This window comes from Pristiophorus japonicus, chromosome 6 (assembly GCF_044704955.1).
Source record: "Pristiophorus japonicus isolate sPriJap1 chromosome 6, sPriJap1.hap1, whole genome shotgun sequence".
NCBI classification, from domain to species: Eukaryota; Metazoa; Chordata; class Chondrichthyes; family Pristiophoridae; genus Pristiophorus; species Pristiophorus japonicus.
The window spans coordinates 250,664,400-250,678,708 of NC_091982.1; the positions used below are offsets into that span (position 1 = coordinate 250,664,400).

The following is a 14,309-nucleotide window of genomic DNA, read 5'->3' on the forward strand; positions in this document are numbered from 1 at the left end:
GGGAAGTCCTAACGGGGAACAAAGAAATGGCGGACCAATTGAACAAGTTCTTTGGTTCGGTATTCACTAAGGAGGACACTAACAACCTTCCGGATTTAAAAGGGGTCAGAGGTTCGAGTAAGGGAGGAACTGAGGGAAATCCTTATTAGTCGGGAAATTGTGTTGGGGAAATTGATGGGATTGAAGGCCGATAAATCCCCAGGGCCTGATGGACTGCATCCCAGAGTACTTAAGGAGGTGGCCTTGGAAATGGCGGATGCATTGACAATCATTTTCCAACATTCCATTGACTCTGGATCAGTTCCTATCGAGTGGTGGGTAGCCAATGTAACCCCACTTTTTTTTTTTAAAAAGGAGGGAGAGAAAACAGGGAATTATAGACTGGTCAGCCTGACCTCAGTAGTGGGTAAAATGATGGAATCAATTATTAAGGATATCAGCAGTGCATTTGGAAAGAGGTGACATGATAGGTCCAAGTCAGCATGGATTTGTGAAGGGGAAATCATGCTTGACAAATCTTCTGGAATTTTTTGAGGATGTTTCCAGTAGAGTGGACAAAGGAGAACCAGTTGATGTGGTATATTTGGACTTTCAGAAGGCTTTCAACAAGGTCCCACACAAGAGATTAATGTGCAAAGTTAAAGCACATGGGACTGGGGATAGTGTGCTGACATGGATTGAGAACTGGTTCAGACAGGAAGCAAAGAGTAGGAGTAAATGGGTACTTTTCAGAATGGCAGGCGGTGACTAGTGGGGTACCGCAAGGTTCTGTGCTGGGGCCCCAGCTGTTTACATTGTACATTAATGATTTGGACGAGGAGATTAAATGTAGTATCTCCAAATTTGCGGATGACACTAAGTTGGGTGGCAGTGTGAGCTGTGAGGAGGATGTTATGAGGCTGCAGAGCGACTTGGTTAGGTGAGTGGGCAAATGCATGGCAGATGAAGTATAATGTGGATAACTGTGAGGTTATTCACTTTGGTGGTAAAAACAGAGAGAGACTATTATCTGAATGGTGACAGATTAGGAAAAGGGGAGGTGCAACGAGACCTGGGTGTCATGGTACATCAGTCATTGAAGGTTGGCATGCAGGTACAGCAGGCGGTTAAGAAAGCAAATGGCATGTTGGCCTTCATAGCGAGGGGATTTGAGTACGGGGCAGGGAGGTGTTGCTACAGTTGTACAGGGCCTTGGAGGCCACACCTGGAGTATTGTGTACAGTTTTGGTCTCCTAACCTGAGGAAGGACATTCTTCTTGTTGTTGAGGGAACGCAGCGAAGGTTCACCAGACTGATTCCCGGGATGGTGGGACTGCCCTATCAAGAAAGACTGGATCAACTGGGCTTGTATTCACTGGAGTTCAGAAGAATGAGAGGGGACCTCATAAAAACGTTTAAAATTCTGATGGGTTTAGACAGGTTAGATGCAGGAAGAATGTTCCCAATGTTGGAAATCCAGAACCAGGGGTCACAGTCTAAGGATAAGGGGTAAGCCATTTAGGACCGAGATGAGGAGAAACTTCTTCACCAGAGATTGGTGAACCTGTGGAATTCTCTACCACAGAAAGTTGTTGAGGCCAATTCACTAAATATATTCAAAAAGGAGTTAGATGTAGTCCTTACAACTAGGGGGATCAAGGGGTATGGTGAGAAAGCAGGAATGGGGTACTGAAGTTGCATGTTCAACCATGAACTCATTGAATGGCCTACTCCTGCACCTATTTTCTATGTTTGTTTCTATTTTGGTTATTCATGCAAGATTTATGTTGAGTTTTGTTTGTTGTCCTGATTTCCTTTTATATCATCGGTGAGGCAGGTTGGAACAGAACTCTTCACCATTATTGATTAACAGCTAGTGTGCTTGGCTGGCAGTTTGCATGATACTGCATGGTGATTACATCGCTGGCAAGTGGCACCTCCTCATTCAGCAACAATGGATGTGCAACATGGCGGTGATTCTGGACTCCACGAACGCATTAGTAGTTTGAGATTAGTCATTGTTGAGTTGTCTGTCCTCTAAGCATGTGGTTTTATGTTGATAATTCATGCACACTTCGCCCTGCCTCCCCACACATTCCTGAAAACACCAACAGGACTCTGTTCAGGCAATTCCCTTAAGGAAACGCATCACTTCTGCTTTCATGAGTACATTGTGAAAGTATTGAAGTTGGATACTCTGTCCTAATCTGTGTACTGTTTATGACATGCCATCTAGTTAACTGTGATGTAGTTCACATCCCTCCCTATCTCTGCAACCTCCTACAACCCTTTGAGAACTCTGCAGTCCTTCCACTCTGGCCTCTTTACATAAAATAAAAACAGAAAATGCAGGAAACACCAACGGGTCAGGCAGCATCTATGGAGAGAAACCGAGTGAACAGGAGTTGGCCATACAGCCCCTCGAGCCTGCTCTGCCATTCAATAAAATCATGGCTGATCTGATCATGGACTCTGCTCCACTTGCCCACCCACTCCTCATAACTCCTTATTCCCTTATCGTTTAAGAAACTTTCTGTTTCGATCTTAAATTTATTCAATGTCCCAGCTTCCACAGCTCTGAGGCAGTGAATTTTACAGATTTACAAACATCAGGAAATTTCTCATCGGTTTTAAATGGGCGGCCCCTTATTCTAAGATCCTGCCCTCTAGTTCTAGTCTCCCCCATCAGTGGAAACATCCATTCTGCATCCACCTTGTCAAGCCCCCTCATCATTGTGTTTCGATAAGATCACCCCTCATTCATCTGAAATCCAATGAGTAGAGGCCCAACCTACTCCACCTTTCCTCATAACTCAACCCCTCATCCCCGGAATCAACCGAGTGAACCTTCTCTGAACTGCCTCCAAAGCAAGTATATCCTTTCGTAAATATGGAAGCCAAAACTGCACGCAGTATTCCAGGTGTGGCCTCACCAATACCTTCCTCATCACTTGCTGTACCTGCATACTATCCTTTTGCGTTTCATGCCTAAGTACCCCCAGGTCCCGCTGTACTGCGGCACTTTGCAATCTTTCTCCATTTAAATAAAGTTTCAGGTCAATGACCCTTCGTCAGTTCTGAAACATTAACTCGGTTTCTCTTCACAGATGCTGTCTGACCTGCAGTATCTTGCTATGGCCTCTTGCACATGCCCGCACCCCCCCCCCCCCCCCCCCCAGCCAATTGATGGCCCTGCCTTCAGCCGTCTCGGCCCCAAGCTTTGGAAATCCCTCCCTGAACTTCTCCGTGCCTGTTCCTCAAAACCTGACCGAGCCCTCCTAATGTCTCCTTTGGTTTGGTGTCAATCATTCTTTGTAGCTCCTTGGGACGTTTTCCTATGTTAAAGTCGCTATAAATGCAAGTTGTTTTTACACTTGGCGAGAAAGAGAAGGCATCTTGGGAATGGCCAGAATCTTGTACATTTGATCTAACTCGCTAATCTCTTCCTCCTGGCAGATGTGCTCCTGAGTTAGTTGATTCTCACCACCCTGTGTTCTCTTAATGACTGCTTCATATCTGTTCCATCAGCATTTGTTGTTTTGGCTTATTATAGAGAGGCTTTGTCAGCAGGTTGACTCACATCATGATGTTGCTTGTTGATTTCTATTTTGAGTTTTACCTCCTTCAAGCAACACTTAAAATGACACGTTGAAACATTAGTCTGAGCTGAACACAACAAATCTTCCCCTTGTGCCTCTGGGTAGCTTTGTGTTGACGTAGTAAGGACGTGCATTTCTATAGTGCCTTTCACATGCCCAGGACGTTCCAAAGTGCTTCATAAACACTATTGTAATGTAGGAAACGCAGAAGGCAATTTGCGCATAGCAATGTGTTAACGACCAGATAATCTGTGTTGGTGATGTTGGTTGACTGACAAATATAGCCCAGGACACCGGGAATAACTCCCCTGCTCTTCTTCGAATAGTGCCACAGGATCATTTAATTCCACCTGAGAGCAGACGGGGCCTCGGTTAAATGTCTCATCTAAAAGACAGTATGGCACTCCCTCGGCACTGCACTGGAATGTCGACCTAGATTATGTGCTCAAGTCCTTGGAGTGAGACTTGAACCCACAACCTTCTGACTGAGGCAAGTGTGTTGCCCACTGAGCCACAGATGGGCACTGTGCCATGGGTCATCGCAGCGATGGTTCAGGCAAGGTGGCGTTCAGTGGTTGAGGCTGTGCCATGGAGCCACTTCCTGTGGATTGGTTAACTGACAGAAAACAGTAGAAATAAACAGGTTATTTTCGGGTTGGCAGGCTGTAACTCGTGGGATGCCGCAAGGATCAGTGCTTGGAGCCTCAGCTATTCACAATCTATTACTAATTTGGATGAGGGGACCAAATGTAATATATTCAAGTTTGCTGATGATACAAAGCTAGGTGGGAATGTAAGTTGTGAGGAGGATTCAAAGGGGATATAGACAGGCTAAATGAGTGGGCAAGAACATGGCAAATGGAGAAATGAGAAGTTATCCACTTTGGCAAGAAAAATAGAAAAGCAGAGTATTTTTTTAAATGGTGAGATTGGGAAATGTTAGTGTTCCAAGGGACCTGGGTGACCTTGTACACGAATCACTGCAAGTTAACATGCAGGTACAGCAAGCAATTAAGAAAGCAAATGATATGTTGTACTCAAATCCTCTTGTAATAAAGGCCAAGAGTAAAGATGTCTTGCTGCAATTATGTAGGGCCCTGGTGAGACTGCACCTGGAATATTGTGTACAGTTTTATTCTCCTTGCCGAAGGAAGGATATACTTGGCAGAGAGGGAGTGCAACGAAGGTTCACCAGACTGATTCCTGGGATGGAGGGATTCTCCTGTGAGGAGATTGAGTAGACTTAGGCTTCTATCCTCGAGTTTAGAAGAATGAGAGGTGATCTCATTCCAACACAAAATTCTTAAAGGGTAGATGCAGGGAAGATACTTCCCCTGGCTGGGGAGTCTAGAAACAGGGGTCACAATCTCAAAATAAGGGGTTGACCATTTAGAACTGATGAGAAATGTCTTTAGCCCAGGATTGGCTTCTCCAATGAAGTTTCTCACGTGTGCAAAGTGTAAATGGACCATGCTGCCCCTTAAAGTGCTGTGCATGTAATTGGGTGGGTGGGGTGTGGAACATTGGTGATGGACCACCTTGAACCTGGAGTATTGTGTACAGTTTTGGTCTCCTAACCTGAGGAAGGACATTCTTGTTTTTGAGAGAGTGCAGCGAAGGTTCACCAGACTGATTCCTGTGATGGTGGGACTGACCTATCAAGAAAGACTGAATCAACTGGGCTTCTATTCACTGGAGTTCAGAAGAATGAGAGGGGACCTTTTATAGAAACGTTTAAAATTCTGATGGGTTTAGACAGGTTAGATGCAGGAAGAATGTTCCCAATGTTGGAAGTCCAGAACCAGGGGTCACAGTCTAAGGATAAGGGGTAAGCTATTTAGGACCGAGATGGAGAAACTTCTTCACCCAGAGAGTGGTGAACCTGTGGAATTCTCTGCCACAGAAAGTTGTTGAGGCCAATTCACTAAATATATTCAAAAAGGAGTTAGATGTAGTCCTTACTACTAAGGGGATCAAGGGGTATGGCAAGAAAGCAGGAATGGGGTACTGAAGTTGCATGTTCAGCCATGAACTCATTGAATGGTGGTGCAGGCTAGAAGGGCCGAATGGCCTACTCCTGCACCTATTTTCTATGTTCCTACAAGGAGGCCATTCGGTCCATTGAATCTGTGCCGGCTCTCAGCAATCCAGTTAGTCCCATTCCCCACTCTTTCCCCATATCCTTGCATTCCCTTTTGAAGGTGACTATTGAATCTGTATCCACTGCCCTATCAGGAAATATATTCCAAAGACGAACCACTTACTGCGTTTATTTAAAAAAAATGTTTCCTCCATATCTCCTGGTTCTTTTGCCAATCACCTTTAAATCTGTGCCCTCTGGTTACTGACCCTTCAGCCATTTACTCCATCTAAACCTTCATGATTTTAAACACCTATCAAACCCCAGCTTCTCCAGTCTATCCATGTAACTGTAATATCTCTTCTCTGGAACCCTTCTAATCCCCCTCTGCTGCACCCTCCCCAAAACCTTCACCTGCTTCCTAAAGTGTGGTGCCCAGAATTGGACACAATATTCCAGCTGGGGATGAACTAGTGTTTTATATAGGTTTAGCATAACTTCCTGGCTTTTATACACTCCATCGATTTTATAAAGCCCAGAATCCCATGCACTTTATTAACTGTTTTGTTAACCTGTCTTTTCTTAGGCAGCCCCTCAGTCGAGGATAACTTGCTTCCACACTAAAAATGAATTCTCGGGTGACTGATAATGATGGGGCTTGACAGGGTAGATGCAGAGAGATGTTCCCCTTGAGGGGAATCTAAAACTAGCGGGCATAGTTTCAGAATAAGGGGTCATCCATTTGGAACTGAGATGAGGAGGAATTTCTTCTCTTGGAATTCTCTAGCTCAGAGCTGTGGAGGTTGGGTCATTGAATATATTTAAGGTGGAAATGGACAGATTTTTGAACAATAAGAGTGAAGGGTTATGGGGAGCAGGCAGGGAAGTGGAGCTGAGTCCATCAAATCAACCATGCTCTGATTAAATGGCCGAGCAGGCTCGAGGGGCCTACTCCTGCTCCTATTTCTTGTGTTCTGTTCTGATATGGGACCCATAGTCTGTCGTAGATGGGGCAAACGGTGGTTGGAGAGGTGGGTGGGGTGCTTGGTTTGTCGTGCGCTCCTTCCGTTGTTTGTGCTTGGCATCTGCGTGCTCACGGTGAGACTCGCGGTGTTTGCCGCCTTCCCAGATGCTTCTCCACTTTGAGCAGTCTTGGGCCAGGGATTCCCAGGTGTCTGGGGATGTTGCACTTTTTCAAGGAGGCTTTGAGGGTGTCTTTGAAGCGTCTTCTCTGCCCACCTGGGGCTCGCTTGCCGTGTCAGAGCTCCGAGTAGAACGCTTATTTTTGGGAGTCTAGTATCGGGCATGCGGACGATGTACTGTGTGTGTATAATCTGTATTGCCATGTTCAAAGACTTGTGCACAAACACCCCCAGTCTCCTTTATTTCACTTCCTTTTAGAATTGTACCTCTTTTTTGTTTCTGTCTTCTCATTTTTCCTACCAAAATATGTCACCTCGTACCTTTTCTGTGTTGAATTTAATCTGCCACGTGTCCAGCCTGTATGTCCTCCTTGAAGTCTATTACTATCTCCCTCACTGTTCACTATACTTCCAAGTTTTGTGCCATCTTCAAATTTTGAAATTGTACCCTGTACCCGTGCCCCTCCATGTCCAAATCATTAATGTATATCAAAAAACAGCAGTAATCAAGTTCTGAACCTTGGGGATCTCCACTATATACCTCCCTTCAGTCTGAAAAACAACCATTTACCACACATCTGTTTTCTATCCCTTAGCCAATGTTGTATCCATGCTGTTACTGCTCCTTTTATCCCATGGGCTTCAATTTTGCTAATCAGCCTAATATATGGCACTTTATCAAACACTTTTTTGAAAGTCCACCAAATCAATTGCACTGCCCCATCCACTCTGTTACCTCATCAAAAAGCTCAGTCTGGAGGTGCAGGGAATATAGAAACTTGAGGGGAAGCAGTGATGGGATTTGACTGATCAAATGGTGTGATTGTAAGTTGAATATTGTCCCTGTGGTCACTTTTTAAATTACTTCTGCCGTTCAAATGTGCTAAGGTGGAATATTCTAGAATTTTCAATGGTATGGGGAAGAGAATTTTGGAGCAAGATTTGCAACAATCTCTGGAGAAATGAGTGACTTGGTGTGAGGAAATGGTCAGCGATGAGATTTCTAAATTGTTCAGGATGGGTGAACTTGGTAACTGCGTTAAATGATGGAGCGCAAACAAATGTTCCTGCACATGATCTGGGTATTCATTACTGTACGTTTGTCTCCTTCAGGTACGCTTCAGGCCACCCGAGCACTAATGATCATCGGCATCCTGCTCGGGACCTTGGCTATCCTGATTGCTGCCACGGGAATGAAGTGCACGACATGTTTTGGGGATGACAAAGCGAAGAAGGGCAAAGTTGCCACTGTTGGGGGAGTGATGTTCATTATCTCAGGTACAAATGGGGAGGGGAGAGGATTTGCTTCTAACAAAAGGGCATCCAAATGCGCAAAACTCTAACTCTTCAAATGGGAGGGAGGAGTGGAGGAAATGGATTTGCCTGTCTCGTGCATTGTGTGTGTCAATTTATTGTTAAGAAAAACATTTGGGTATTTCAGCTTGCTATTGGATAGTGCGCGATGTGGTCCGCCCAATGGAATTGATCGAGCGTAGTCAATGCTTCGATGCAGGAGATGTTGGCCTGAGCAAGAACACTGATGTTGGTGCATCTATCCTCCCTGTGGATTTGCAGATCTTGCGGAGGCAGCGCTGGTGGTACTTCTCCAGCGCTTAGAGGTGTTTGCATATAATCCACATCTCAGCCATACAGGAGGGCGGGTATCACTACTGCCCTGTAGACCACCAGCCTGGTGCTGAATTTGAGGTCCTGGTCTTCAAACACTCTCTTCCGAGGTGACTGAAGGCTGCGTTGGCACACTGGAGGCAGTATTGGACCTCATCATTGATGTCTGCCCTTGCTGACAGTAGGCTCCCGAGGTATGGAAAATGGTCCATGTTGCCCAACACGAGACTCCCAAAGCAAGTGCTCTACACAGTGCTTCAACATGGCAAGTGAGCCCTGGGGTCCAGGTGGGCAGAGGAAACTCTTCAAGGACACCCTCAAAGCTTCCTTGACAAGTGCAACTTCCCCACTGACACCTGGGAATCCCTGACCCACATTGGCCCAAGTGGAGTAACAGCATCCAGGAGGGTGCCGAGCACCTTGAGTCTCGGCGACAAGGCTCATCAGAATCCAAGAGTAGACAACGGAAAACGTGTGCATCAACCCAGGCTCCCTGACCACCCAATCCTTCAACCACTGTCTGCCCCACCTGTGATTGATGAGACCAATGCAGGACCTAGTCTGTCACCTGCGAACTCGCTTTGAGTGGAAGCAAGTCATCCTTGACTCTGAAGGACTGCCGATGTATAGTGCAGAAATAGCCAGCTCCATAAACAATGCAAATATCATTTGGGGAAGAGATGTCTGACAGTGTGAGTTTGAGTACTTTAACTTGTAGCCAATGAATCAGTGAAGGATTGAAACTATATTTTTTGCAAATGAATAAAACCACGGCAGATGAAACTAAACAAGTCATTACAGATTGGAAGAAAATGGGGGTGACTGAGTTACTGATGGGGAGAGGACATAAGCAAGATCTGGGAATGATTGTAGACTCCACACTGAATGCTCAGATTTCTCTATAGTCAATGCTGAGATGCCCCTAAATCTGAGGGGGACAGGCTGAAATGTTAGTGCCCTGGGCAGGACTTGCCCGGAGTTCTGATCACAAAAGTACAAGTGAAACATCCAGTCTGGGGGCAATGGAAACCAGGGCCACAAGGCTGATCCCTCCTGTCCGAGGGACTAATTGATGAGGCACAGTCTTGAAAACTCTGGCTCTTCAGTCCTGAAAGGGAGTGGATGAGGGTGGACCTAATTAGAAGTATGCAAGATATTAATTGGATGGCGATCAGGGTGACTCTTGAGCAATATTTAAAATATGTAGAAACTAATGAAAGTTCAGAACAACTTGCATTTATACAGCGCCTTTAACTTTAGTAAAACATTCCAAGGCACTTCACTGGTGTATTATAAAACAAAATCAGACACCGGGCCACAGATATTAGGACAGATGATCAAAAGCTTAGTCAAAGCAGTAGGTTTTAAGGAATGTCTTAAAGGGGGAGCAAGAGGTTTAGGGAGAGAATAGGGAATTCCAGAGCTTAGGGTCTTGGCAGCTGAAGACACAGCTGCCAATGGTGGAACAAAGAAAATCAGGTGCTCAAGATGCTAGAATTAGAGGAGCGCAGATACCTCAGAGGGTTGTGGTGCTGGAGGAGATTAGAAATGGGGAGGGGCGAGGTCATGGAGGGATTTGAAAACCAGGATGAGAATTTTATAATCACGGCGTTGCTTAACTGGGAGCCAATGTAGGTAGGCGAGCACAGGAGTGATGGGTTAACGGGACTTGGTGCGAGTTAGAATATGGGCAGCAGAGTTTTGGATGACCTCCTGTTTACAGGGGAACCTTGGAGGAAGTTTGTCCTAGTGGGCTAGACGAAGAGCGAAGTGGCAGAGGTAGCTGATCTGATGTCCGAAAGTGCTTCTTGTGGATTAATACCTCAAGTGGTCTTTGGAAAGCAGGGTGGGTAAAACTATACTCCAGTAATCCAAAAGGCAGTTAAATCCATTAAGGGAATCATGAGCTTGTGTAGCAGGATGAGCCAGAAGGGCCGAAATGGCCTTCGTCATCTGCACTGAAGTGATTCTTGCCAACTAATTGGCTCATTCACAGTTGTAAGCTACAACCCACAACTCTCCAACTTGCAGTATTGTATTGTTAAATAGTGAGTGACATATTAATTATGTGGTTCCTTCAATTGAGGTTGGTATGGAATTGTATTTAAAAGCTATTGGTGCAAATGACTAACCATCACCCCCCAATTTTCCTATAAAACTGTCATCTGAGGATCTTACTTGTGGCTGTTTCTCCTCACTCCTTGTAGTTTGCTTTTTCCAAAGTTCTAATTTCCAGTTTATTGGCCAAGTTTTAGCTACCATTTGCTTTTACCTCAACTTGCAGTGTATTGCAGCACTAGCCTACCATTGGACACATCTCCTTGGTATCTGTCCTCCAAGTTGCCTATTGAATGACATGGACCTTTTCATCAACCAGCTCCGCACCTGGTTTTAGGAAGTGATCTTCGATGTCAGCTGGACCATCGCCAGGTCATCCAGAATTTGCAACCCTGCTTCACCTCGGGGCGAAAGTGATGCAAAAATGATCAAAATCGTCCTTTAATATTCATTTAGTTTGTTTTGTAAATCTCATCCTTTTTTTTAAATTTGTTTGACAAGTTTGTAACTGCTGACCACCCCCATGTTAACCGACTTTGTTAACGGTTCTCTGTCCTCAGGTACTGTCCCCCCCTCCCTCAAATCTGCCATCATCACCCCTCTCAAAACAAAACAAAATCCTGGATCCCTCCATGCTACAACCAATCACCCAATCTCTAACCTCTCTTTCCCCTCCAAGTCCTTGAACGTTTTGTCACCTCCCAAATCTATGCCCATCTTCCCGCAATTCCATGTTTGAATTCCCTCCAGTCGGGTTTCCGCCCCCACCACCATACTAAAACAGCCCTTATCAATGTCACAAATGACATCTTTTGTGATTGACAAAGGCAAATTATGCTCCTTGTCCTCTTGACTTGTCTGCAGCCTTTGACATGGTTGACCAATCTATCTTTCTCAACTGTTGTCCAGCTGGCTGGGACTGCACTCGCCTGGTTCCATTATCTATTCAATCATAGTCAGAAAATATCCTGCAACAGCTTCTCTTCCTGCCCCTGCACAGTTACCTCTAGTGTCCCCAAGGATCTATCCTTGACCCCCCTTCTTTTTTTTTTTCATCTACATATTGCCCCTTTGCGGTGACATCCGTTTCCACATGAATGCTGACTACACCCTGCTCTACCCCACCATCACTTCTCTCGACCCTTCCACGGTCTCCATTGTCAGACTGCTCGTCCGACATCCAGTTCTGGATGAGCTGAAATTTCCTCCAACTAAATATTAAAATCGAAGCCATTGTCTTTGGTCCCTGCCACAAACTCCATTCTGTAGTCACTGACTCCATCCCTCTCCCTAGCATCTGTCTGAGACTGAACTTAGATGTCATATTTGACCTCTTATCCACTCCATCACCAAGACCACCTACTTCAATCTCTAACATCACCCATCTCCGCCCCTGCCTCAGCTCATCTGCTGCTGAAACCCTCCTCCATGCCTTTGTTACCTCGAAACTTGACTATTCCAACCCATCTACCACCGCCTGAGGTCATCCAAAACTCGACCGCCTGTGTCCTAACTTGCACCAAGTTCTGTTCACCCATCACCCTGTTCTCGCTGACCCGCAATGCCTCAATTTTAACATTTTCATCCTTGTTTGCTATTCCCTCCCTATCTCATTTCCTTCAGTTCCCCCCCCCCCCCCGCCAACCTTCTAAGATGTCTGCGCTCCTCCAATTCTGGCCTCTTCACATCCACCATTTGCAGCCATGCCTTCTGTTGCCAAGGGCCCAAGTTTCCACACGATAAACGGGCGCCCCTCCGAGCTGGGCGCCTGTTTTTCGCGCCGGAAAAAAAACTCGCGATTCTGGAGAGCCCTGCAGCTCCTTGTCTGTTTGGCGCGGCGCCCAGGGGGGCGGAGCCTACACTCGCGTCGATTTTGTAAGTGGGAGGGGGCAGGTACTATTTAAATTAGTTTTTTCCTGCCGGCAACACTGCGCGTTGGAGCGTTCGCACACGCGCAGTGTGAAGGAAACGTTGGCACTCGGCCATTTTTGTAGTTCTTTTGTAGCTGTTTAGTTTTTGAACATTTTTTAATAAAAGCACATGCACATCAGCACTGAAGGCTGCAGGAAGCCTCAAAATTGAGGCAGCCATTTCTTGACGACCTCCCCCTTTTGCCGTCGGGAAATGGCTCCTCAATTTCTGAGGCTTCCTGCAGCCTTCTGTCTCTCTCCCTCCCTACCCCCGCTGCGTTCGGTCGGTTGGGCCCGCACTCCCCCTCCCCCCCGCCCGGAATGTCTTCCTCCCCCCCCCCCCCCCCCCCCCGCGTTCGATCGGTTGGGTCCCTCCCCACCGTCTGGAACGGCTTCCTCACCTGCGTTCGGTCAGTCGGTTCCCTCCCTCCTGCCGTCTGGAACAGCTTCCTTTCTCCCTCCCCGCCCCCCACCCGTGTTCGGGAATGGCTGCCTCGTTTTGTGAGGCTTGCTGCAGCATTCTCCCTGGCTGAAGCACTTTCACACCGGTAGGAAGATGGTTTATTTAATCTTTTCTTTGCTTATAAATTTTTATTCAGGTTGGATTTATTTGTATAAGTATAAATAAGGATTTATTGTAGAATTAAATTACTTTCCTTCCCCCCCCCCCCCCCCACCTCGTTCTGGACACCTAATTTGTAACCTGCGCCTGATTTTTTTTTTAATGTGTAGAACAGGTTTTTTCAGTTCTACAAAAATCTTCACTTGCTCCATTCTAAGTTAGTTTGGAGTACATTTTCACTGTGGAAACTTTCAAATCAGGCATCAGTGGCTGGACACGCCCCCTTTTTGAAGAAAAAATTCTGTTCCAAAGTGGAACTGTTCTACCTGACTAGAACTGCAGAAAAAAAAATGTGGAGAATTGCGATTTCTAAGACAGTCCGTTCTCCACCAGTTGCTCCTTTATAAAAAAAAAAAAAAATCAGGTTCAAATCATGTGGAAACTTGGGTCCCAAGCTCTGGAATTCCTTGTCTAAACCTCTCCGTGTCTTTTTTTTAAAAAAGAGGCTCCTTTAAACCTACCTCTTTGACTGACTAAGCTTTTGAACACCTGACCTAATGTCGCAAAATAAGAACACCATACGGCCCCTCGAGCCTGCTCTGCCATTTAATACGATCATGGCTGATCCAATCAAGGTCTCTGGTCCACTTCTCTGCTTGCTCCCCATAACTCCTTCAGCTTATCAGTTAAGAAACACTGTCTTAAATTTAAGACCATGTCCCAGCTTCCACAGCTGAGGCAACAAATTTCATAAATTTACAACCCTCTGAGAAAAAATTCCTCCTGATCAGTTTTAGAATAAGGGGTCACCATTTATCAGTGGAAACATCCTCTCTGCATCCAACTTATCCAGCCCCCTCAATCTTAATACGTTTCGATAAGATCACCTCTCATTCATTCATCTCAACTGACTCAACCTTTCCTCATAAGTCAACCCTCATCTCTGGAATCAACCTAGTGAACCTACTATGAACTGCCTCCAAAGCAAGTACCGTATATACTCGCGTATCCTATGATCTCGCGTATCATGCGACCCCTAAATTTTCGTCCCCAAAACATGATTTTATCATATATATCATGTATCATGCGAGTCACTTTTTTGAGATACCAGATGCCACTAGGCTAGGCTTTCAAACAAGTTTAACAAGTACCCAACACATAACAACGATCGAATACAGACCTTAACAACCGAATCATGAAACATCGAGTGGATTCTGTTGTGAAAGCTGTTCGCGAATCGAACACCGATATAGCAATCATTCCAGCTGGCTTGACTAGCGTTGTTCAGCCACTTGACGTATCCATTAATAAGCCATTTAAAGACAATGTAAGAAAGAAATGGAATGACTGGAT

General features: G+C 45.6%; 1 protein-coding gene across 2 annotated transcripts in view; it reads left to right on the forward strand.

The window, feature by feature from the left end:
* Positions 1-14,309, forward strand: part of LOC139266036 (claudin-1-like) — a 51,268-nt gene that overhangs the window by 20,888 nt on the left and 16,071 nt on the right. For both annotated transcript variants that reach the window (XM_070883820.1, XM_070883821.1), the window contains exon 3: positions 7,914-8,078. In XM_070883820.1, the coding sequence (XP_070739921.1) occupies positions 7,914-8,078 (165 nt within the window). The remainder of the gene's footprint in view (positions 1-7,913; positions 8,079-14,309) is intronic.